At 41.1% G+C, this 26,280-nt stretch overlaps 2 protein-coding genes across 3 annotated transcripts; one reads left to right on the top strand and one right to left on the bottom strand.

Moving 5' to 3' along the window:
• Positions 1–304: 304 nt before the first annotated feature.
• Positions 305–21,443, top strand: virma (vir like m6A methyltransferase associated). The gene is made up of 23 exons (XM_055210112.2): positions 305–458; positions 5,732–5,844; positions 6,671–6,757; positions 6,942–6,990; positions 8,364–8,526; positions 8,617–8,742; positions 8,914–9,147; positions 9,248–10,442; positions 11,367–11,891; positions 12,061–12,215; positions 12,358–12,440; positions 13,595–13,688; positions 13,813–14,357; positions 16,424–16,659; positions 16,743–17,222; positions 17,306–17,438; positions 19,311–19,427; positions 19,519–19,679; positions 19,766–19,862; positions 19,938–20,104; positions 20,215–20,561; positions 20,659–20,802; positions 21,091–21,443. Exons 1-23 carry the CDS (start codon positions 396–398, stop codon positions 21,267–21,269), a joined length of 5,493 nt encoding a protein of 1,830 aa, XP_055066087.2. The 5' UTR covers positions 305–395; the 3' UTR covers positions 21,270–21,443.
• A 38-nt stretch (positions 21,444–21,481) lies between these two features.
• Positions 21,482–26,278, bottom strand: rnf41l (ring finger protein 41, like). 2 transcript variants are annotated; one of them, XM_055210116.2, is made up of 7 exons: positions 26,172–26,278; positions 24,644–24,745; positions 24,193–24,399; positions 23,963–24,102; positions 23,271–23,433; positions 23,078–23,198; positions 21,482–22,131 (listed from the first exon to the last, which is right to left on the bottom strand). In XM_055210116.2, exons 3-7 carry the CDS (start codon positions 24,396–24,398, stop codon positions 21,883–21,885), a joined length of 879 nt encoding a protein of 292 aa, XP_055066091.2. In that variant the 5' UTR covers position 24,399; positions 24,644–24,745; positions 26,172–26,278; the 3' UTR covers positions 21,482–21,882. The 2 variants fall into 2 exon arrangements, with proteins under 2 accessions (XP_055066091.2, XP_073728242.1); XM_073872141.1 differs by having other exon boundaries at positions 24,644–24,812.
• Positions 26,279–26,280: the final 2 nt, after the last annotated feature.

A 26,280-nucleotide genomic window follows, 5' to 3' on the forward strand; every position in this document is an offset into this window, starting at 1 on the left:
AATAATTTTTTTTAAATAAATAAATACATAAATAAAATCACTTTTATTGTCACATCCTTATAAGCACGTGTGCAGTGGTGAAACAAAGTAACGAATAATCCAGATAGAGTACTGACAGACTGTACAAATAACAATAAAAGTTATAGGAAAAATACACCTATATAATAACATACATATTAAGAATTATAAATGGCAGTTAATTTTACACTATATATGAGTACTATTTGTATATTTGGTATAAAGTATGAAAACCTAACAATTAACAACAACAACAACAACAACAACAACAACAACAACAACACATATAGTAACAATTACAACATGACTGATCCTGACACACGCATTCATCACCGGAAGTATTTCCTTTACCGGAAGTCCTAATGTGACCAAGAAAGATGGCGGGGGATTCCGCAATGGAGCTGCTCTTTTTAGATACGTTCAAGCATCAAAATGCAGAGGTAAACTTGCCGAGTATTTTATTTGGCTCTATGTATTTGGAGTGCATGTTGCAGATACTATAAAACGCAAAAGTTGTTATCACGGCGATCGTTAAGTTTTCATTGTAACGCATTGTGCGTAGTAAACAGTAAGCTAACTCATTAGCAAATGACTAACACCAAGGCGGTAATTATTCATAATAAAACATCTGACTGTCTAGTTATGGTAATTACCACATAGTTGTTTAAAGTACAATAAAATCGTGTACTTTAAAAGAAGTAAGATATATCTCTAGTTTAAGCAAACTCGTTAGTTGCTATGTTTATTAAATGGGTGCACTGTTATCTACTAGTAATTATGTGTGTAGCATCTGTTTTATAAAAAAACACGGACAGATATTATTGTAAACGTATCAGCTGGTACTTGTTTAGCAGAGTTTGTATCCCTGCTGCTCGAAGTTTATGTGCGTATTCATTACCGACAACAGCTACCTGTCAATACTGCATGTACACGTGACTGGGTGTTAAAGTCAAATAATGTCAAATAATACTTTTTGTATCATTAGGATAGAGTGTAATATTTGAGATTCTTATATTTGATTTATCCTGCTATCCGCTGACCAATTTCTCTATAAATTACTCTTTGACTGTACTTCCCTGAATGCTTTTTTGGTATAACATATGAGTGTGTGTGTGTGTGTTTGTGTGTACATACATACATACATACATACATACATACATACATACATACATACATACATACATACATACATACATACATACATACATACATATATATATATAGATGTAATGGGTTTTATACTGTACAAGTTGTATATTCTATCCCCTTCTTCTAATCCAACCTCTAACCTAATCCTCACAGAAAATTGTCAGATGTTCAAAAGATAGCATTCTGTACGATTTATTAGCACGTTTACCTTTGCGGATCGCAATTTAGGTTCCCACGAGCACGGTCACACAATTACCCGTGAATTGGTGTGCAATTTGCATTCAGGTTGAAGTCCCCACCGAGATGCACGTATATACATATTGAAAATGATGCTATGCTGTTCCAGTTGAGCTATATTGTTTGGCAGTTTAATGCTTGTAGAATGTGTATATTGGTGTTGGACCTTTGAGGATCGGCAGGGCTTTTTTAGGGCTTTTCAGTTATATTTAAGTCATTTGTCATTGTGCTGAAATGTACCCAAATAGACAAATGAAACCCTAAAGGAAAAGTAAACAGCACGTTGTACGGATTACATTTAAAATTATCATATCCAGCTTATATGGAAAATGCATGTGAAAAACATGTTATGAATATGAACTAAGACCATAGCAGACTTTAGTCTTACACACAGTATTATTGTTATAGCAGTTGTGAACTCTTTTACTGTAGTTTTTTAATGGCCAATATTGAGAAATGTATGTGGCTGATTGGCCAATATGAGGCTGATATAACACACATGTAAGTACAGTAAATTAGAGCCATACAGAAAATAGGTGAAACTAAATGTGTGCATGTATGTAGTAGTTTAGGCAAGGGCCGGTATAAGATACTGGCGGATAACCTTTAGCAAAACTACTATGGTTTCACGGTATTGCGGTATTGCCTTTGCAACACTAAAATATATTATTTTCAAATGACAGGTAAAAAAATAAAGCCTTTAAATGATAATTTCCTTTAAAAAAGATATGATATTTTTGTAATGTATATTAAATGTAAACATCAAATCAATCAAATGATTTAATGAATTTTGTATAAACAGAGCTCATACCTTGGAGACGGTACCACAGAACATTTTAGTGGTTATGAAACATTGACTGTTAAAAACCTTGCTATACCTTGAAACTGGGAACCGACCCATGCCTAGTGTAGTTAACAGCATAGCATCAAATGAGACTTGAACACATGAAGTTGCATTCCACAAATTTTAAAATGAAAATTGTCATTATTTACTCATCCTCATGTTGTTCTAAACCTGTAAGAATTTTTTTTCTTCTGATGAACACAAAAGAAGATATTTTGAGAAATGATGGTAAACACACAGCAGATAGTGATCATAGACTTCCATAGTAGGAAAATATTTTGGAAGTATTGTGATGATAAATGATGAAGAAATTATTTGGTAAATGACGGTAAGCACACATTTGACTGTACCCATTAAATTCCATCATATTTTTTAATTCCTACTATGGAAGTCTAAGGTTACTATCTGCTATGTGTTTACCATTATTTATCTAAATATCTTATTTGTGAAGCACTTGTGCATCAGTGGCGAGGCTACATAAGAGCCAAGGTGGCACTAAGCCCACTCAGATTGACAGCTGGCCCCCCCAGTCAAAAGAGACAAAAATATTTTTGTGTAAAAGCCGAAGAAATCACGCATAAATGATAATAATCTCTATAATAATGAATGCTCAAATATGCATCATTCAGAAATAAATAACTATTTATATAGAAATGTATCATTTGCACGTGTTTCTAAACCGTACAGATATGTACATTTCAAGCCATTTTAAACAATTTAAACCCAAGAAGATATTAAAGTGAGCTGTTTTCCGTGAGCACAGACGCACACACATGCTCAAATGGACACACACTTATAAGCGCAGGCACGGAGACACACGTTTTAAAAAGCACGAAAACGCAAAATCGCGCAAGATTATCTCAAGTATTCTCAAGTTATGTCTTAAAGTAAACGCTAACAACAGTTCAGAAAGAAATGTGTGTGTCAGTATATGGGCTTCTATGCCTTACTTTGTGCTTACTTCTAGAGGTCGTCCGATTTATTGTCCGGGCCAATAATTTGACCGATTTTTGGCACATTTAAAAAAAAACGGCACATAGATTGGCCTCATTTATTGTTATTAATGAGAGATGATCTTTATTTGTGTGACAGAGAATGAGCAGTTTAGAGAATTTGGAAGACCAAATCATATCCAGCGAGGAAATGTTTTCAGTGTTGTTACAGTAACACTTTGTTACAGTTTTGCATCCCCCAAACTGGATTAGCACACAACGCTCCCAATTCGCGAATTGACTTCTTTGAACCGATTCGTTTAAATGAACGGTTGAAACAACAGATCTGTCCAAAACTGAACCCACAAGACGTCACTGTCAGCACAATCCATCACTACTTGCAGCACCTCAGAAATGTGAATGTAAATATGCTTTGGGAGTGTTTAGAAAGATTTGCCCTAAATGACAGTCTAAACTAAAAAAAAAAGTTTACTATGTTAACTATATGATGATTAAATAATTGATCAGGTCTGCCAAAGAAAGATTTTATCCTACAAAACAATAAAGCTATGGTAAAATAACAGAGCAAAGAGCAAGAAATGATGACAGCAGACGGTAATATCTGTGTCTAAAACTCTTCAGAAAGTCATAATTTTAAAAAAATACTTTGACTTAAATAGTGACATTTTTACATTTAAAATATCTGCTTATAATGAGGACATTATGATTATTATGTACAAACAGAAAATCGCCCAACTGTATCGGGCAAGAACATCGGCATCATATATCGGCCATCGGCTGCCCTGATTTCTAAATATCGGCATCGGCCAGAGAAAAAACCTTATTGGTTTACCTCTACTGAACAAATAGTGAACACTGAACACTACTGAACACTTCTAATGTTTCCTAAAATCCAGCCGTGCTGAAAACGCATTCTGGTGGTGTACTGGTAGTGCAGATTGATACCGATTACTTATCTGTTATCTTCATGATCGGCCGATACCGATTCCGATACTGATTTTTTTTAAAAGCTGATATGCAAGCTCTTTGATGACTGTAACTGTTAACATTATTTTTAGATAAAGTAACACCACAGATGTTGCCTTTGTTATATTACTTGCAGTAATTAGGTATATTACTGTTTTAATAGAGACTCAAATAAATAAGCACAACAAATATTTCTTCTGCAAAGAGATATTTAATATTTCTTTAAAAAGTTTGTCACCTAATTAAAATAAACACTTCACAGTCTTTACTGTGTGAATTAAATATACATGCATTCGTATGAAGTATAACAGTTCCTTAGTCAAGAGCAGAGAGTGATTTTATTGAGAGATGAATTAGGATTCTGCAGCTTTAAGACGTGAGAGAGATCGCTCTGTTCACATGCACTGATGACAGGCTGCTATGTGTGCGTGCGGCGGCTGAACGCAGACAAGAGCAGCTGTGAGGAAAATTTAAGTTTAAATGCTCAAAACTTTAAAACGCATGCAAATAATAAACTTATTGCATGATGATGCAATTGTCTGTGATAGATTTGTGTTGTATTACGCTGTTTGATTGGGATGTGAAGACACCTTGCACTGTTGACCGGAGCGCGTCCTCATAGAAAATACACATATCTCTGTAAAGGCAAAGGGAGACATACAAATCTGCATTTCGCACATGAGCAACGGGTTGTAAAAATGCTCGCGCTACGTAATTGCAGCCGCATTCAGGATCCTTTTGATGACAAAAGTAAACAGAAGGATCGGTTTATGAGATCGGCAGATTTAGAGAGCACCGATCGAGTCATTTGATGCCATTATCGGCCGATAACGATCGGCGGCCGATCGTTCAGAGCATCCCTATTGCACACCATGATCATGACAACGGTCACAACCCTAGTCATTTTACTGTCAGGTGCTGTTTTTTCATTGGAGAAGCATTTTTTAAGAAACAAGCGCTTAATGCACTATATGGCAGCCGAACGAAACGATTTCTTGACCAAATATAAAGTTTTATAAGCCAATGTTAAAATTGATAAAATATTTTTTGTGTATATATATATATATATTTCGGCCGCAGCAATATATTGATGTACTGCATTTTTTTTTAAAGCTTTATGTGGTATCAGTTTACTTCACATGCAACTGCTTCTTACTTGTTGTGTTCTGCAGAGTTTGTCTTGGTTGGGTGTGGGGGTGTGTTGTTGGTAAGCTAAGCGCTTTGTATTGTTGCACTGATTTGCCAACCCACAGGTGTATTCCAACAGCCCTGTAGAAACAGGTTGGACTCGCCCGGTGGACTAGTGACAGTTTGCTAACGAAAGTGCGAGTGTTCACCTCTCTGCCATTTTTAGATTTAATACAGTAGCTGAAAGAATGCTTTTGTGTTTTCAAATTCCATGAACCTTAGGAATCTTAATTCCCAGACTTTTAACGGTTGAAAACGCTGTGCTTTTTTTGTAGGTGTGCGTGTTTGTGAAATCTCGCCTTTCTATCAGTATATAATAAACTTTTTTCATCTTGATAAGCTTCTTAATATTTTTCTGTGTCTGTCTTCTTACAAGTTGACTAACGTGGATGTTGTGCGGTTTCCGTATGGCGTCTTGATCACAGAAGTGCGAGTCATTCCCCCTGGCATCAAAGCACACAGCAACCTGTCCGACAGCAGAGCATTTGGGTGAGAACATACACACACGGTGCCTTACACCCAAGCAGTCAATTAATATTTAAAGGGATAGATCACCCAAAATACAGTACTGTAAAAAATAAAGTTTGCCTTTCTTCTATGGAGCACAAATGGAGATGCTAGGTAGAATGTTGGTGAATGACAGCCTCTTTGTATATAAAACAGACAGAGCAATGTCAACATTATTCTCCCAAGGTGAAAATTTGATTGACGACTGAACTATAAAGAAATATATTTTTTACAGAACTATCCATTTTAAGGCTGACATACCTTAAATATCGCTAAGGAGTTTAATCACTTTACCTATTGATTAGTATTTGTCAATGTCCACACTGCATCAAAGTGTCCAAGGAAGTTTTCGGTAGGCATGTTGTGACATGAACAGCACTCTCACCATGTTTACGTTGTGCCCAGTGCTTTTATAGTACACAATAGGATATACAAGTACATGAGTAATGCTATGGTATCCTCAGATGAAATGGCTGGAGGACATTGAGGAAATTGAAAATGGTTTCTGTGGTCCCTATTGTTCCCTCTTTAAAAACAGATCCACCACACCCCTTATTCTCCGACCACTCTATACTTTTCCCATGATCTCATCCTTCATCTCATCTCATCCCCAGACCAAAGGTTTCAAAATATTGTCTTGTGTATGTAATCATAATGTATACGTTTAAAAAAAAACTGCTTAAAGTGAGGGATTCATGATGACACATCACCAGCTAACTGATTTTTGGGATATTTGTTTGGGCAGAGATGTAGTATTTAAGCTTGTGGTTATGGTTTAACAATGCCCCCTTGCTTTGTTTTGTTTCAGGGAGACATCCCCTCACGCATTCCAGTTGGACTTGTTCTTCAACAATGTGTCCAAGCCCAACGCCCCAGTGTTTGACAGGCTGGGCAGGTATTGATATGCTCACACACACCTGTGTTGGACAGGCTTAGCAAGAAATACAGTACACAGTTCACAGTTTTATACTTGCTTAGTTGAATAGTTGCATGCAAGCTTTACATTTTCAAAACACTTGCTCAGTTTTATAGATGCATGCAAGCTTTAAATGTTCAAAACACTGTTTGTCTTACACTAGCCTCGAGTATGATGAGAACAAATCAATCATCTTCAGACCCAATGGGAAGGTAAGAGACCTGCTCCATTACAGCCTAGGATCGTATTTCTGTTATTGACCCAACCCCTTGAAATGAATTCCACTCACACAAACGGTTTCTTCAAGAATGCTGCAAGCAGATTTTCATCGCACTGTGTGTGCACTTGAGAACGTTGTCCCCTAAACTGAAATGTTTTTGCACATGCCTCTCTAATGACTAAAACTGTCAGCTTCTGCACTCACGTGTGTTATATGCAAATCTGTATTTTTGCGCCGCCCCTCTTTGGGTAGTTGAAGAAAAACATGGACAAGAACTATAGTTTGACATAAAGATCTGAGGATAAATTGTGTTTGAATATCCCATAATAATAACAACCAGATTATATGACCCTGCTTGTGAAAGCCAAGCTAAAGTTATTTTTGTGATTTACTTTTTTCTAGATAAAGAGATAAAAAATGAAAAACCGCACTCTCAAAATATAATTTCAGCTATTTATTTATACAATGTCCACAGACGCGTTTCAGGCCTAAGCCATCATCAGTGTATCATTCGGCTTAGGTCGAAACGTGTCTGTTGACATGGGATTAATAAATAGCTGAAATTATATTTTGAGAGTGCGGTTTTTCATTTTTATCTTGTTAACTTCTTTATTACTTGCACCCATAAACTACTAGGGAGTTAAAATCAAATCATAATTAGTTTGAGACTTTAGCCTGGATTTCACAGTCACATGTAATAAAACATTAAAAATTAGTATAAAATCATATTTTAAAGGGGTCATTTCACAAGACTTTTTTAAGATGTCAAATAAATCTTTGGTGTCCCTAGAGAACATTTTGTGAAGTTCTAGCTCAAAATACCATATAGATAATTTGTTATAACATGTCAAAATTGTAACTTTGTAGGTGTGAGCAAAAATGTGCCGTTTTTGGGTGTGTTCTTTTAAATGCAAATGAGCTGATCTCTGCACTAAATGGCAGTGCCATGATTTGATAGTGCAGATTAAGGGGCGGTATTATTATAACAAGATCCCCTTCTGACATCACAAGGAGAGCCAAATTTTAATTACCTATTTTTGCTCGCAAAGAATGTTAATTTTACCAAAACTAAATTACTGAGTTGATCTTTTTCACATTTTCTAGGATGATAGAAGCACTGGGGACCCAATTATAGCATTTAAACATGAAAAGTCAGATTTTCATGATGTGTCCCCTTTAAAATGTTTATCATGACCTTTGGCATTTCACATTGGGTGACAGTGTCAAGTACACATTTACTGCTCATTACTTTAAAGAGATCAGATCAGTAAATCTGAGATTATAGTCTGCAGCTAAACTAAATAGTTTTATTAAAAAACAGTGTGACGTGAGTTTCCTGTTGATTGTGTCGGTTTATTATTAAAGATCAACACAGATGGTTTAGTCCTGCGTGGATGGTATACATGCCTGACATTGGCAGTGTATGGCACCGCTGAGCGCCCGCACAGCCACGAGCGGGACTCTCCGCCCCCTCCTCCACCCCCTCCCCAACAGCAACAGCCAGGATCCAAGAGAAACGTTAAGCATGGTCAGCATAAACACATACACCCAATTTATTCTTATTCCCTGACATGCTTTGGGATGGGATATTTTTAATGTGCATGTGTGTAACTTTCAGAGTGGGCCAATGAGGAGCAGTACAATGGAAGCCCACCCCGACCACAGCCCAGAGGGCCACGGACCCCACCAGGTCCTCCTCCTCCAGATGATGATGATGAAGAGGCTTTACCTGCACCTGGCCAATGTATGTTTGAAAGTGAATATATGTTTATATAAAGAACACTAGGAAAATGTATTTGTTTTATATGAACAGTCCCAAATTTTCAGTGAGGTCTCATACTTTTGCACCACAGTGTATATTTATAATTTTCTGGTTCTGATAGCATTGAACATTCGAATGTTTTCTGTGCTGTAGGTCCAGTAAAGGAGGAGAACACAAAGCAGGGTGATGATTACCTGGAACCTGTCTCACCTGAGCGAGGGTCTCTTCCTGCAGATGAGACGTACTCGGATGCAGAGCCGGAGGAGGATGAGGGCCCGGTTGTTGAGGAAGAGGATGACGATGCACAATCAGAGGGAAGTGTGGTGGAAGAGGATGAGGAGGAGGATGAAGAAGAGGTTGATGAGGAAATGGATATAGATGGAGAAGGTGAGAGGTTATTACCATGCAAAGATGAATTATGTGTGTCTTCCCAAATCGAAAGATAGAAATGCAGTAAGTGTGAGATTTGTTTCTTTCCTATCTGTAGGTGACGATGGCTATGAACAGATCTCCAGTGATGAGGAGGATTTGGAGACCAGCGCATTCAAGCTTCCTGCGTTTGACCTGGACTACACAGCCGAGGACCTGGCCTCCTTACCGACCGTTCAATACGATCCGTACGAACGTGAACTCCGACCCCTCCAGCACTTCACCCCGCCGCACATCACACGCTATGAGGCAGAAGTGAAACGCCTCAAAACGGTTGACATCCAGGACCTCAGCTCACCATGGGCGGAGTCAGCGGCTAAATTGTCTGAACTGTTAGAAGCCTGGGGGGAGGGACAGGGGGCGGAGCGAGGGGCAGGCTGGGTAACGGCATTGGAGGAAATCCCCGCCTTGCTTGTTAAAGGGCTGAGCTGCTTGTCCATCAAGGACCCTGATATGCAACAGGACAAGTTAAAAAGACTGGTCGATTGGACCTGTGAAGCACTTAATTTGGACTCCGCAATGGCACAGCCCATAGCCCTGAACCTGCGCCAGCTCAAAGCTGGGACCAAACTGGCCGCTTCCTTGGCCGATTGTGGTAACCCGGCTGTTCGGGATCTGCTGGAGAAAGGGATTGTTGGCAGCCTGTTGGACTTGTTGTTCGCAGAACACGTTTCATCCACACTGAAACTCAACGTGCTACGTTCTCTCGACAGCATCATCAGTGAGCCGCAGGGCATTGAGACCCTGCTCAGAGACCGTCACCATGGCGATAAGGGAATAAGTGGGTACCAGCGTCTGCTGGAACTCTTTTTGTTGGACCAGACTGTACGTGTTGCTACAGCAGGCGCTGCCATTTTACATAAGGGACATTTTTATGAGATTCTGACTGACCTCCAAAAGACCGCAAACATCTGGGCTGAACGGCATCCGGGCGTAGGGGAGGTTGGTGAGAGAGAGGGTACAGAGAGCGAGAAGGAACGCGGAGAGAGAGACAGAGAAAGCGCAGAGAGGGAAGTAGAGGGGGAAACTCAGGAAGTAGAGCGGGAAACCCCAATGGACATTGATACTTTGCTGGAATCTGTGTCTTTGTCAGAAGGTGACTTGGAAAGGCTGCAAGCTCTCCTGGAGGAACTGCTCCACCTGTTGGAGACAGCGCCACACTGTATGGTACAACCTCCTGGAAAAGCTTTCCCCACCAGTGCCCGAATCACCGGGCCACCGGAAAGAGATGATCCCTATCCCACACTGTACAGGTCAGCACCAGATGGCTACACTACCAGTACATTTTAGTATTTTTCACAGTTTTTCTTATTTGTGCTGGTCATTAAAGGGACACTCCACTTAAAAAAAAATGCTAATTTTCCAGCTCCCCTAGAGTTAAACATTTGATTTTTAACGTTTTGGAATCCATAATGCTAATCTCTGGGTCTGCCGGTACCACTTTTAGCATAGCTTAGCACACTCCATTGAATCTGATTAGACCATTAGCATTCGCCTAAAATAATAACCAACGAGTAACGATATTTTTCTATTTAAAACTTGACTCTTCTGTAGTTACATCGTGTACTAAGACCGACGGAAAATTAAATGTTGCGATTTTCTAGGCAGATACGGCTAGGATCTATACTCTCATTCTGGCGTAATAATCAAGGACTTTGCTGATGTAACATGGCTGCAGCAGGCGTAGTGATATTTCGTACTGCCCAAAAATAGTCCCCTGCCATTGAAAGTTACCATGGGTACTATTTTCGGCTGCTGCGTAATATCATTGCCTCTCCCGCAGCCATGCCACGACAACAAAGTCCTTGATTATTACGTCGGAATGAGAGTATAGTTCCTAGCCATATCTGCCTACAAAATCGCAACTTTAATTTTCTGTCAGTCTTAGTACACAATGTAACTACAGAAGAGTCAAGTTTTAAATAGGAAAAATATAGAAACTCTTTTGTTGTTTTTGAACGCGATGCTAGTGGTCTGATCAGATTCAGTGGATTGTGCTGGGCTGTGCTAGAAGTGCTAGCGCCAGACCCGGAGATCGGCTGAATGGATTCCAAAACTGTAAGAATCAAATGTTGAACTCTAGGGGAGCTGGAAAATTTGCATTTTTTTTTTAAAGTGGAGTGTCTTAAAAGATACATGTATAGCCTCTCTTTAAAATGTAATTGAATTTTTTACAGATACATGCACGCGTGTCACTTTCTGGAATCTCTGGCAGTCGTTCTGTCGTATCCGGCTACATGTGCCCATATCGGGGTCCTGCAGGCTGTCAGAGACCTAATGCGATTCCTGTCGCAGTCCCAGCAGGGTCTTCTCTTCCTCCTTAGCCAACATGAACCCACCAACCTGCTGCTTCGTCTCCTCACTCCCCTTACTCACTTGACTCCTTCCTCTCACCTGGCTCCACTGACACCTCTTTCAGAGGCTGAGGCTGAAGATGCTCCAGCAGTTGGTGAGGGGACAATCGAAGAAGGGTTTTGGGTATGGCTCATGCAGACGCTACATGCTCTACAGGGTATAGCTGAGCTGAGCGGGGCTGAGCTGGAAGATGGCGATAACCCAGATGTACTGGCAACGCTTCATGCTTTGTATCTCATTACCTTCACCAGCACCGGCCGAAACGCTGTCACACATGCATTTAGCTTGGAAAATAACCTCAGCTGTCTGGTCAACCTGGTAGAACACCATGCCAAAGATGGGCAAGGGTGAGAATATACTAATAATCCTGTCTGTACTTATAAAATGGTGCAAAAACTATACATTTTTTTGGGAGGGGGATGTTTCTTGTAGATAAACAGATGCCAATTTGTCAGTGCAAGCTGGCCAAATGCAAGGCACATAGTGAGTTGTATACATCTTCTTCCTCTCTTGCAGGGAAGGGAAAGCAAGAAAATCTGTCACATATACTTATGCCTGCATGCTTGTGTTGCTGGTGGTGCAGACGTCAAGTGATCTGCGAATGATGGAGCAGTACGCCGCTCCGCTTCTTGCCGTTTGCAAAGCTGATGAAAACAATGCTAAACTTCAAGGTGAGTCCACTTCTTTTAGCTGTGCACCACACATTCACAAAACCCCAAAATTAGATTTGGTGAACAGCAGGCTTTAGTTTTGTAAATCTGAGTGCTTTTAATTCTGAGTGCGTTTGACCTCCTGTAATTTAATGCTTTTCAGAGTTGTCTAAGTGGTTGGAGCCTCTCGAAAAATTACATTTTGATATCAGTGGCATCCCTACGCTTATTGACTACATAAAGCAGGTGAGGTTTTCTGCCTGCCCTTCCAGCCCCAGTATAGCAGGTATTGATCAAGACATTGATTGTCCTTTATATTTTAAGCTGTCAAGACCACACGCGGCTTCCTCTTAATGCAGCACACACCACACACAGCATACACAAACACTTTAATTATACAAATTTAATGACAGGATCAAATCCCACCAGCAGGGTTCCCACGGGTCCTTAAAATCCTTGAAAGTTTGTAAATCTACGGGGGAGAATTCAAGGCCATGGGGAAGTTTTTAAAAATATACATACATAGATGCATGTGCTAAACTGTTCACTTTAAATGCTTATATCTTTTGTATGTGAATGTTGATTCATACCAAAATGCTTTTTTGCATAGTTGTGTTTGACATGTTTTGAAATCTCTAGAGTTACGATGTAACTGTTGTTCCCTGAGAAGGGAACGAGACGCTGCATCTCCCTTGACATACTTCCTGCTTCCCTGTAACGCCGTCTTTGGCAATATTTCAGATAGCGATATACTTCCTGACTCCCGTGTCACCCTGGCTGTTTCTCAATTCAAAGAACGGACTTGCGTCCTCGTGGAGATCGGTCTTGCCAGGCGACCTTGGAAGAACGAACTCTGAAGTTTTGCCGCAATGACTTCTGGGGCGTAAAGCGATTTCAGCAAGTCTGCACTCGATGCATCCTCGATATCAAGAACACATCCGGGTATTTTCATGCGTCCTCTGTCCTTGCGTTCTTGAGAATTGGAATGAACTTCGACCGTTAATGATGACGTAGAGCGAGGACACGAGGACGCAAGATCGCTGAAGAACGCATATTGAGAAACAGCCCCTATCTTTGTCGTTAAGCCTCACCATTGGTTGAATTATTTGATATACACATTCAGACGCACTTACCCCTGGAGGCGTCCCCAAAGTGTCACCGCAGCACGAGTTTCCTCGAAAGGGACCTGTAACAATGTGTCCTAAAAGGTAACACGATATAACCTTGCTCTCACTTCAAATGTGTCCCCACATTTAGTCCTTGAATTTGAGGTTATTGGACCTGGAAAGTCCTTGAATGGTCCTTGAATTTGAAGTTAACTAAGGTGTGGGAACCCTGCACCAGGGCCTGTTACTACATATGATAATTAATATCTAACATTTGTTATGTTCATCCATCAGAATCTGGAGCACTTGATGACGGCAGATGGGGTGGGTCTTGTAGCTGCTTTCAGAGTCTTGTGCCACATTTCCTGTCCTCCACCCACTGTGTCAGGTATATTCATACATTATATCAGGGCTCTCTGTAGGCTGAATATACATTTAGACAACCCAATAACAAATACAAGTACCACCATTAACAAATGTATGTCCTGAAATGACTCACTGTGCGTATGTAGGTCAGCAGAAGGACTTAAAGTGGAACCAGGCCATAATAGCCCTCTTCAGTGCAGAGGGAATGGACACTTTTATCAAAGTCCTCCAGAAGCTTACATCACTGCTTCTGCTGCCATGGCGACTACACGGGCCGATGGGCCCGACGGCGCAGCGGCTCATGATGCTGTCTGTGGCCTCCTGCTCGCTCAGACTCATACGGGCCATGCTTACGGAGCTGCTTTGCGGGGGAACATGCGAGTTCCGTGACGTGCGCGTGCCCTCCGTGTGTGTCACGCTTCACAAGATCCTCTGCTCCACCCCGACGACCGGCCGCTTGGATGCGGAGGAGCTGCGTATCCAGGGAGACGTGACGGAGACGTTGTTGACATTCACGCATGCGGTTAGCAAGCAGGAGACCGGTACGGAGGAGATGGTGGCGGGGAACAGCTGGTCTCTGATGCTGAAGGAAGTGTTGAACTCTATACTGGCCGCCCCTGAGAACATCTACAGCAGCCTCAGTCTGCTCTCTGAACTGCTGCCTCTCCCTCTGCCAATGCAGACCACACAGGTAATGAAACCTGTGCAGGTACCTCTGTTTAACAGACAGTGGCTTTGTTTCAAACCCCAGTCTCTGGGTGCGTATGTAACTGTCTCCTGAGAAGGGAACGAAATGCTGGGTCTCCCTTGCCATACTTCCCGCGTCCCTGTAACGCCGTTTTTGGCAATATTTTAGATAGCGATATACTTCTTGTCTCCTGCATCACCCTGTCTTTATCGTTAACCCTCACCATTGGTTGCATTTAATTTACACATTCAGACGCACTTGGAGGCGTCCCCAAAGTGTCACCGCAGTGATGCAGCGCGAGTTCCCTCGAAAGGGAACTGTACCAATGTATCTTAAAAGGTAACACGATGTAACTTGCTCTCACTTGAAATGTGTCCCCAAATTTAGTCCTTGAATTTGAGGGTATTGGACCTGGAAAGTCCTTGAAAGGTCCTTGAATTTGAAGTTAACTAAGGTGTGGGAACCCTGTTTTAGGTGTCATATACATACCGTATTTTCCGGAAGTCACACTTTTTTCATAGTTTGGCGGGTCCTGGAACTTATGGTCAGGTGCGACTTCAAAAAAAAAAATTCATATGAACCAGGAGAAACAATAACCATCTACAGCCATGAGAGTCCGCTCTATGCTACTTCTGTATTTATGTAATTCAATAGATTCAGTGACAAGGAATGCCTTCGTGACCTTTTTGAACTTGATTTGGTTTGTCGTGTTAATTTAGCCTAATTCAGCCTCCCACGTATGTTCTGTATGCTATTGTGTATCTTGTAAATAACCATTTATGTTACTTTAACATGCACAGACACCTATTCAGCCTGCTGTTCTGTGCTATTATTTAGTTGAATAACTTGCCTTTCTAGATTAAATGTCTGTTCTTCAGCTTGGATTTTGTGAAATCTTCAAAACGCATTTTTGACGGATGCAACTTAGGGCCTGTTTACACGAGAACGTGCGAGGGTGAAAACGTACACATTTTTATCAGATGTCCCTTTCGTTTACACAGTGACGGCGTTTTTGGGGCTTAAAAATGCAAAAAAACTAAAACGATCTACCCTCGCGTTCCCGTCTAAAGGGTAAAAACGCAAAAGTCTGCTCACGGTGGCTCTTGTCGCATACGCATCACAGGCATGAGCCAGTTCAGGAAAATAACAACAAATATGTTGGATTATTTACATACGTTGGTCCTTCAAGTTCAAGCCATAGGAGCTCTGATAAATATACAAGACTTTTCCCAGCAGTTGTACTATATATTTAGCTAATATTACTGATCAGGGAAGGCGCATTAATTACCTCCATCAAATTGTTGATGCACCAACTCGTCGGAGGCAAACCAGACGGCTTTGGACAAGACCTTGGAGAACGAGGAAGAGGGTTGTACGCAGGCCCGCGGACTTGGTGGTGTTGTGTGTCAGTGCTTCACATTGCCATCTAGCCGCCTGGAGTGCATATTACATCGAATATCACACACTTTTGCGTCACCATATGCACGCAGATTTCCTCCTCAAAACGCTTGTATAAACGGGGAATAAAAAGAAATAACGCAACACCACTTTTGCGTTTTCTTTTCAGATCATTTCTGTGTAAACGTAGCCTTATACTCCGGGCGACATATAATCCGGAAAATACGGTAGTTTAGGCAGGCATGAAAATGCTCCAGGCTGCCAGCAACTAAATAATATGGTTTTCAGATTAGCCAATCCCATAATGAACGGCAGCGAATTTGAAAAAGATTAAACTGATTGTGAGTTGAGGAAAATGTCATGTTTAACTATATAATATCCTTTATTACTGTAAAGTCACTTGATTTATTAACAATGCCAGAAGGCATTTTTTGGTTTGTTGGTTTGCACAGCTATGTAGTATTGTTAGAGTGATTTATAATACGACCTAGTTACAATATTATGCTCCTGTAGCTCAGTGGTAGCAGCGCAAAAGCATCTTGAATCCTAGGGAAGATAATAATAAAATGTATACCTTGTAAAAAAGCATCTCCCAAATGCTAATTTAATCCTAATTAATGAAGTTTATCCAAACAGTACCTTCTTCTTCTCAAACTCTATCCATCTTTTAGGCACTATCAGTGCAGGATATCGGGGTTGCGATGAACACACGTAAGCTGTGGAGTGTCCACCTTCACGCTCAGGCTCGGGTCTTACAAGAAGTGTTGCAGTGCGTGTGCGTAAGCAGCTGTCCTCCAATTCTCTCCATGCTCCGCAGGGTGTGCGTGCAGCTCTGTGATCTTGCTGCGCCCACCGCAACGCTAGTGATGAAGACGCTGCTGGAGCAGCTGCAGGAGGAAATGCAACAGTAAGACACTGTTATTACATACTCATACATAAAACTACATTTGTGTTTCAGTAAGGCTTCAATGATGTCTGTGTTGTGTTTAGGGAGGCATCTGGCTCACGGTTGATGAGGGTACTGGCCCTTCTCGACTCGCTGGCGTCTCAGCGTGCCTGCAAGGCGGCATTGTTGTCCTTGCTGGCCGGATCTATGCGAAACGAAGGAAGGGGTGAGGGAAAAGCTGAGGACAAACCGCCAGACCTCCTTCCTTCTTTCCTTGCAATGCTCATCCTACCAGCAGACGCCAGCTTGACGGTGCAGCAGAACGCCGAACTGACAGCTTCTGTAATTCAATCGCTGTGCGATCAGGACGTGTCACTGATCGTGAGTGGCTCGGGTGAGGCGTCAGTGTCCGAGGCAGAGCAGCTAGCCAATTCGCTTCCGACCAAAGACGTGATGGTGTGCATATGTGACGGAATGTTGGAAGTGTTGGGAAATGCGCACAGCACCTACACGCTGCAGCTGACGTGTCTTAGGACTATGATGTTTCTTACTGAGCATGACTATGGTCTTTACCACTTGAAAAGGTGATGGTGAATTGATGTTTTTTAATTTACATTAATTGGAAGATTAATGTGAAGTGATTCTAACATTTATGTTTGTGTTTCAGCTCTCTGAAGAAACACAACTCGTCCGTTTCTTCTCTGATTCGCAGGGAAATTGCCTCCTTTAACAAAGAATCGGCTGAGCTTCTGTCTGCACTGTTTGACTTTTTGAGGCAGATCGTGAACAGTGATGCTATGGTAGGCCTATGAGTAGGGGTGTGACGGATCACAAAACTCACGGTTCGGATCACATTACGAGTTTTGAGGCACAGATTGGATAAATTTTTGGATTAGCAAAAAAAGGGTTGGGAAAAATCTAATAACAAATGAAGAAATAACAAGCATTTATAAAAAAAGAACAAGTTGCACATTAAGTAAGGTCTAAAATTTAGCATTAAGGGCTCGTTATAATTGTGCGTAGGTCCTATGGCGTAGCCGCGACGGCGAAGGTTCCGCGTCAGTTTTCATTTATACTTTTGCGTCATCTTCCGCGTCGATGTGCAAACACGTGCACAGACCGCTGGTAGGCAGTATTCACATGTGTAACCACAGTAGCAGCGCGACCGTCAGAGAAGAAGCTTGGCAGTTAACCCACAAACGAAGAAGAAACAGCAACTTATTGTGTATGATTTGAGAAGACCAGCAATGATGGAAGTAAATAAACAGCGACTTTTGTTGCAGTTTGAGTTAAATCACTCCTCAACCTCGCCATTCTTTGTTTTCACCGTCGCAAACAAAAAATACCTATGATGCAGTTTTTTTACCTGTCGGGAGGGGTTCTGGTGGAGCAATCACAGCGTTTGCGGTCCGCGTAGAACTGACGCGCTGTTAAAATTTTTGCAGGGGCGCATTAGGCTACGCAGAGCTATGCAACTTACGCGCGACTATAAATCGGGCTTTAGGTACAGAAATCAAATTAAATGAATCATAACACTGTCTTCATTGTATAAATTAAATATTATTATAATTTTTTAGAGCTGCAGAAGTGATTTTCTCTTTGTTTTGGGTTGTTTGATTAACATTAATGACACAGATTTAAGTAGGTTAAATAAGGTTACTGTCTCTTTAAGACCAAATAAGCACGGACTGGTTTCTGACTCTAATCTATACATAAACTTAAGACATAAACAAATGTTTTTATTAGAAAAATGATACTGTGAAGATCATTTTGTTTGTATGTGCCCTGTCAGAAACAGAAAGATTTTTATGTTCGCTTGCTCTTTGAAACGCATCTCTCCGTGTGTGCACTTTTGAGTACACTTAAACGTGCGCGCACACACAGACATAGGGCGAATTCCAAACAGCGCAGCATAAACAGTCGCTCCACATAAAAGCGTTACGTTGTTTTTTTTATTGCTCTATTCGCCAAATGTATTTTAATCAACTACAGTATGAGACACAGTAGCACAACTCTCCCTAAAGTTTACAAATCAAGAGTGATAACGTCTGACTGGAGCTGGACCGGACACATTCAGCAGCATGTGTGTCTGTGCGTACAGAAAGTTGCTCACTTTAGGGCCTTTTTGTGGTTAAATAGGCTTCATGCCCAGCTGCACCACCTCCTGAACTTCAGCCAGCTCCTTGTTTCCTGTCTGCCATTATTGGACAAACTGATTAATTTAGGTGTCTGTTATTGATGTTGTGACTACTGAGGTCAGGCACACCTGGATTAATCAGTTTGTTTGTGACTACTGAGGTCAGGCACACCTGGATTAATCAGTTTGTCCAATAATGGCAGACAGGAAACAAGGAGTGCAGCTGGGCATAAAGCCTATTGTTTAAAATCTCTTGAATGTTAACATTTGCAAGCCTTTAAAACACGTGCAAATGATAAACTTTCCCTATTTAAATTCGCATATTAATCCGTGAATCGCATGCGAGCCGAACCGTGCGTCGTGATTCGTACAGATCACGGATTTTGTTGTCCTTCTCTGCATTTTTGCTGGATGATACAAACATCAACACATTTACAAAGTCTAGCTAACATTTATTTGTGCATGTTATTTATTTATTTACATGGTACTGTGTGATAAAATAAAGCACATGTATATATTTGTTGTGCAATGACAGGATGAAGACATAGACAGTCGCTCTTTGGCACTCAGTGCGAGTGACATGAAACAGCTGCTGCAGTGGAAGGAGGACTCGGGGGAGCATTCGGTACCAGAGCTGGAGAAACATATCATGGTACACATGGCAAAGACACTACGGTTATGTATCTGTGACCTACAGCCTACTTGAAAAAATAATGAATCATGTCTATGCCGCTTGCGTACAGGAGCTCTGTAAAGAGGATGAGTCCTTGGAGACTCTGCTTGAGAACGTGACTGGACTGCGGCAGATTATCGAAAGCTCTGGAGACACACCTGCGGGTACGGAGCTCGACACTGAACCCACTCTGCCATTACCAGAACCCCTCCAGACACAGTTCAACCACAGGTAACAGAGAGATGAATATCTGTGTTACTGTAGAAATACTAGATAATTTGTTTACCTAATGTATTTTACTGGTTTTCTGTCTTCAGGACAGTTTATGTTCTCTCAGATGTTCTGGACGAGCAGCTAAAGGCACTGTGGTTCTCTCCATTCCAGTCGGATGATTTGGAGACTGAAGTAGACATGGTGAGGATCTGCATATGTAATATGTAAGCTAAGAATAAAGTAAACAGCTGCAATCAATGTAAACATGTGTTGTAGGTCAAAGTAGACTTGGTTGCACTGGCCCAGCAATGTTGTCCAGACTTGGACCTGAAGGCGGAGTTAGAACGGTCGTTTCTTAGTGAACCCACGTCCCCAGGGCATAGCAAATCAACCAAAGGCTTTAGACTGGGCAAGCACAAACACGAGACCTTCATCACTTCCAGGTGCGCAATATGACATACTGAGATAAGCACACATTAAGCAAAAAATAAAGCATTCTTGGGAACGCACAAAAACTGTCTGTCTAGCTACAAATCAGTGCTTTTGTTCGCAGTGGGAAGTCCGATTATGTGGAGCCTGCCAAACGGGCGCACATCATGGCAGCCCCTCGAGGTCGGGGCCGTGGTGCATTTGGCCAGCTCTGTCGACCGCATGACATTTTCCGTCAGCGCAAGCAGAACACGAGTCGCCCTCCTTCCATGCATGTTGATGATTTCCTTGCTGCAGAATACAAGGATGTGGGCCCGCCTACTGGCCTGGCTCCACCCAAACGGCCACAAAAAGGAGGAGGAGCCAAGCCACCAACCAGGGGCTTGTTTGCTGGAGGAACCAGAGGGAGGGGCTTCCAGAGTCATACCCGCTTCTTCACTCCACCAGCTCCCAAGAGCGTTCTGCTTGCTGGTACAGGCACATTTGTTTCGACATGTACATTCTCTACCCCTTATATAAGTGGCTGATAAAACCAGTGACATGTAATTACAAATTGTTTGTGTTTTAGGTAACTACCCTCGCCGTGAGGGTGGGCGAGGCTCTGCTTGGAATACGCCTGTGACAGCTGTCACTCACAGAGGGACTTATAGTGAGCCTCGTGGAGGGCAAAGCAACTTCGCTCGACCATTACCCTCTAGACAACCACCTGCAGGTGTGCCTACCTGAATACCTATTATTGTTACCCAGTCCTATTTCTGGATTTACCTTTGCATGCAAATAATGTACCAATTAAACACTTTATAGTATCTAATAATACAAATGTGTCGCATCTAAAATGTTATTGGGGTGCCTCCCAGAACAGGATTTGTGTAGGCTTTAGAAAAACCCATATTCCATTTAGTGAGAGTGCCACCTGCTGGATACTTGTAACACAAGCAATTTTTCTGATTAAAGCATGGAAGTGCTTGATGATAAACAACTGATTCCCCTTTCTCTTCAGGTGCATACCGATTGGCTCCTCGTGACAGAGCCACCAGAGGAAGGGGCGCCGGTCTGTCCTGGCTCAGTGGAGGTGGAGTCAATATCGGAGGAGGTGGATTAAGTGGCGGTGGCCGTGGTCAAGGAAAGTTTAGCAGTGGAGGTGGGCGGGGCCGACATGTCCGCTCATTCACTCGCTAAATGTTGCCATGAGCAAAACAGACCGCAGATAGCCATAAGGCTCTAAAGGACCTAAAGGACCAATCAGGATGTGGATTTGCAGTTTCTGTTGCAACCATTGGCTGATACCGTGTATATCATTGTCATGTTTTGTGTTTGTTTTTTTATATAATTAAATCCTTGTGGCTATATGTATTTGAATGTACTTTTATATACAGATTCCACAGAAAAACTTTTTTTTAAACAATTTTAATATCAATCTCATGAAGGTTTAAAATACAATGCATTTGTATTATTCTTATGCAAGACATGCTTTGCAAATTCAAAAACAAAATCCATTTTGTTTGATCATCTTACATAATCCTTCTCATAGTACTCATTGCCCAGATAAGCTACAATAATGAGTTTTTACGGAAATAAGGAGTTGCTTTACAAGTTATCATGTGACGTGGTGCATAAAAACAGTGGGTGCTTCACATTTCTTTAAATATGCTGGATGAAGTAATCCTAAAAATTCAAGTATTCCTTAGCTGCTTCAGGTGTGCATTTACCTGACGTTATATTCTGTAGGATTTGGCCTCCAGAAATATACCGAAACATTCCTGAATGTTGTTATTGAGAAGCACACGTATTTTCAGATGACTGTCACCTCCCTATTCTTTCTCTTGATGCAGTCCAAAGCCAGGCTACGTGGGCCTGGCTTCCTTGGGCTCTCAGCAGGAGGTGTCACTGGTTGCGAGGGTGTGGCTGGTCTAAGCCCCTCCTTCTTTAAAAGTTCAAGAAGCTCTGCCTTCTCAAGCTCCGCCCTCTCCAGCTCTTGTCGGCGTGCTCTCTCAGCACCCAGTAGAACACGGACGTCTGACATCACACGGGACAGCTGGCCCTTTGCACGAACACACACACAATGCATGTTGATGTAAAGAGCACTATGTTTATATAATAGTATATATATTAGACGGTTTCAGCAGTAACAACATAAACAAGCGGCTTTCGTGGTCAGCACGTAACTTCCGGTAAACTCCGCTAGGAATAAATAACAACAAAGTACTTTAAACATAGTTTAATAATATATAAAAAGCAAAATAAACAACACATAGATAACATAGGAAACCAAAATATTGTTATTTTCGACAAGGTAGAGGGTATGCACGTGACGTCACCTTCGGCGGAAGTGACTGCGGTTAAGCCCACTGAGTGGCAAAAGACAGAGCGCCAGAATGAGTGTACAGTGTGAAATCAGCGAAAAGACGGTGAAAACGCGTCTAAATGGAAAACAGCTGTTGTGCGATAGACTGTACTAACAGATTAACAAGAATTCGGATCGTTTTACAGACTGACAAAAAACCACAGAAAGGAGAAGTAAATAGATCGTTCATGCCAACGTGCACAGACCACAGGTGGGTTGACAAGTTGCTAGGGTCACTATCAAGCAGAGGTTTTACTTTCTACTTAAGTATTTTTTCAAGTAACGTTATTTGTATTTTATTAAAAATAAAAAAATAATACATTTACATAGCGCTTTTCTCAGTACTCAAAGCGCTTTACATATGAATGGGGGAATCTCCTCAACCACCACCAATGTGCAGCATCAAACTGGGTGATGCGACGGCAGCCATATTGTGCCAGAACGCCAGTGGCCCTCCAGGACCAGGGTTCCCCACCCCTGCTCTATTTGTTCAAGAGTTTAGTTAAGCAACTAGTCAGACCATTACAAAAAAAACTGACACCGAAAGTAAAGTTCGGACCAGAAGCGTATCACATCACCGCACTTGCGTCTGATGAAACCGTCTATAAAACAGGAGTTTTATTGTTCAGTCCACATATCATACCTTAAGTTCATCTACCTCACTCTTCAGCAAACTCTCTTTTTGCACCATGTGCCGTCTTTGAGAATCCAGACGGGATTCCATTTCATGTCTCACCTCTTCAACTTTGCAATCTAACTCTGCCCTATAGCAAAACATAGACATATTCACTCACTTGTTAACCCAACTTAACATCTACTAAGTCTGTATGTTCTACCTGAGCATGTCCAGCTCGGCTCGTAGCTCAGATACACAGTTGTGTTGGGCTTCCTCTGTGTTTAGGATCGTGTATCCACAGCCACTCGAGCAAACCCTGCTGCTGTACTCGCACACGCACAGGTGAGCTTCCAGTGAACGGCGTGACACCTGAACCGGGCAACCTGAATGGTGCCACAAATAGACAGAGGTAACTACACAGAGAATCATTGATTAAAATGTGAGAAGAATCAACACAGCAAACATTGAAAAGACACTAGAAGATCAAGGCACACAGAGTGCACAACACACAGTGTACCTACCACAGCGGTAACACAAGTACTCCCCACCACCTGTATATTTATATACATACACACATTTCCAGAATTAGGCAAATTTGTGAATAGTTTACAGTCTTTATAAGGTATAAGAATAATTCAGGAGAAGTTCTCAGACAATGTTAGCTTATTAACAAAGTATAGTTTTAGCCTCATGAGGTGAACATTTCATCTCATTGGCTGCCTGAGGGGGGTCCCTCATTAATAATTAAATCTGCGTTTACTCAAGTACATCGACACTTTATTGTGTATGCGTGTTTGAATGAGATAAGTCTGCGCTGCATCTACCATCTGTTCCCCCCAGACTAGCTATATGTTTGAATGCTTTTCTCATAAAATGTTGCATGCATGTTTGTATGTATGTATGTGTGTGTACCTGCATTACTGCAGTTCAGCAGAGTGTAGTCACACTGTTGCTCATGCCTGTGAATAGACTCCAGAGCACATATGACCTCACAACCTTGTGGCCTGAACAAGCACCTCACCTGCAGCCTTGCCAAATCATTCCTCATGTATCTGCAGAACACATGATATGCAAAAGATGTACAAGTTATCACATTACTTACAAGCAATATGACCTGCACTTTATATAGATGTGCATCATACCTGAATAGGGGACGAAGGTGTGTAATGTCTAAAGGTAAGCGGTCTTCTGGACAGTTGTTATGGTGGATGAGCCATCCATGAATGCAGGAACGGCAGAAGGCATGTTCACAAGGAGCCTGCAAAGGATCTTCTAACACATCCCGACACACACAGCACAGCAGACCCTCGTTCACGTAACCCACAAAGCGTTCCAGATCGTAACCCATCCTAGAGTTATTACATGTTACCAATATAACAATGTCAAGACCATTTTAATTATATTTATTTAAAGCCACTATGTTTTAAACCAATGCCCAAAGATTAATACATAATGCATATTGCATTATGTATATTGCCTATATTTGTATTAGCAAATAGATGTATATAAAATATAAACTGTTTAACTATCAAATATGTAGCCTAGCAGCATATATTACAAAGAAAAAACATATACAAATAATAAACTTCTTACCTGACAGAGTCAGTGGTATCCCCCTCTCTCTTTCTCTCAGGTATGGTTGATGCAGGTGGTCGGTTCAGTTGCCGTAGAAACAGCCAGGTGGCAGCTGTTGGACTGAAACATGAGTGTGGGTGGAGTTAAGATAATTCACTAGGGAGGTGATTCTGGGTGATGAGATCAACTTAAATGGAAAAAATAGATGTTTTAATGTGTTAAATAGGGAAAAAAATGTGAAATGCAATTCATGGAGCACCTTTGAAACGCAACTTGAACTCTTAAACTTTCTATTGAGACAATCTATTGTGTTTTAGGTTTGCATGAGCAAACACCTGACGAAATCCCTCAGCGAGATCCTCTGGGAAATTCTTATTCATGCTGTGATTGAACAAGCATGCCATGCACACACAACTGAAGACAAATAGACTCTTAAACATAGGTACACGGACAATGAAACATATCAGACTATACAAATCAAACACCCGGATAATAAAAAGCTTGTGTGGTAAGATTTGACCTTGTAAAACTAATGTCAGAGTGCGTTCCAACTCTCATTATTATAAGATGTATTCTTTCAGTAGTTATTAAGCAGTTATGCGCTATGTTTTAATAGACCTGATTCATAAAGTGCGTGTCTGTGAATAACAGTAAGATCAAGCTTTTAGCATTGACTTGCATCCTGTTGCCTTTCCACCAAAACTTCCACTTAAAAGTAACAGGTGACCTATGCAAATGTTTCTGCACCTGTCTACGCACGTGAGGAGGAGTATAAACATCTCATCTTCACAGTAGGAGGTCAACATGTGTCTTTATACAGTGTTTAACATAAAGTTATTGCTTTGCTATAATGTGGAGCTCCAGCTAAATCCTGCATGCTGCAGGCATTGTCATTTAAATGTATATTTACAGTCAATATTGTATAATCAGGAACATCTTTTTAATAGAGAGGATCTTTCTTTGTGGTTGTGTGTGTCTGTCTGTCACTCTCACTGGCTAAAATGATGTCCGTTCTTCATGACTGCGGTGGGATTAGACAGGATTACAGTTTCCCACACTATGATTGGATTATTTGCTACACAGCAACACAGTAGCTTCACTTTCAGACATTCAGCAATAAAAACATTGACAAAAACTCGCATCTGGCATAAAAGTTACAACAGTTGTTAATGTAGCCTACTATGTAGAGTAAAATAAAATAATGACATGCCAATCCTTATTAAAGTCATGTAGTACTAAAAAGCAAACTAAAGTACAAAACTATTTATTTTATGTACAACATGTGTTATTAACCCTTTCCTACAGTTCAGATAATGAATAGAAGACGAAAAATTAAGATATATGAATGATAATGAATAAAAAAGTATTTGCAAGAATGTAGGTATGATTTGTTTAGGTCAAATAAAAAAAAACAATTAAAGTTCTAAATGTTTCGATGTCAAAGCTGTAATAGTGCAAAAGTCAATGGGTCACGATTGTTATACATGAATCAAACACAAAAGGGTAAAAATTATTATCACAACTAAAGGTTGCATTCAGTACTTGCCTGTTTGATAAGTGATGGATGACAAAAATCAAAACATTCAGACGTCTTCTGTATTTGCTTCATTCATCTTTTTAAAGATTTACAGTGTGGTCTCTGTGACAGCAGTCGC

The sequence above is a fragment of the Misgurnus anguillicaudatus genome, chromosome 10 (assembly GCF_027580225.2).
Source record: "Misgurnus anguillicaudatus chromosome 10, ASM2758022v2, whole genome shotgun sequence".
NCBI classification, from domain to species: Eukaryota; Metazoa; Chordata; class Actinopteri; order Cypriniformes; family Cobitidae; genus Misgurnus; species Misgurnus anguillicaudatus.

Bases quoted from the DNA above. Each gene is read 5' to 3' on its own strand.
- virma (XM_055210112.2), top strand. From the start codon at position 396: ATGGCGGGGGATTCCGCAATGGAGCTGCTCTTTTTAGATACGTTCAAG. The intron at 5,845-6,670 runs GTGAGAACATAC...GTTTTGTTTCAG, and splicing joins TCCGACAGCAGAGCATTTGG to GGAGACATCCCCTCACGCAT. The intron at 6,758-6,941 runs GTATTGATATGC...GTCTTACACTAG, and splicing joins GTGTTTGACAGGCTGGGCAG to CCTCGAGTATGATGAGAACA.
- rnf41l (XM_055210116.2), bottom strand. From the start codon at position 24,398: ATGGGTTACGATCTGGAACGCTTTGTGGGTTACGTGAACGAGGGTCTG. The intron at 23,199-23,270 runs GTAGAACATACA...GTTTTGCTATAG, and splicing joins GCCGAGCTGGACATGCTCAG to GGCAGAGTTAGATTGCAAAG. The intron at 22,132-23,077 runs GTATGATATGTG...GTTCGTGCAAAG, and splicing joins GTGAGGTAGATGAACTTAAG to GGCCAGCTGTCCCGTGTGAT.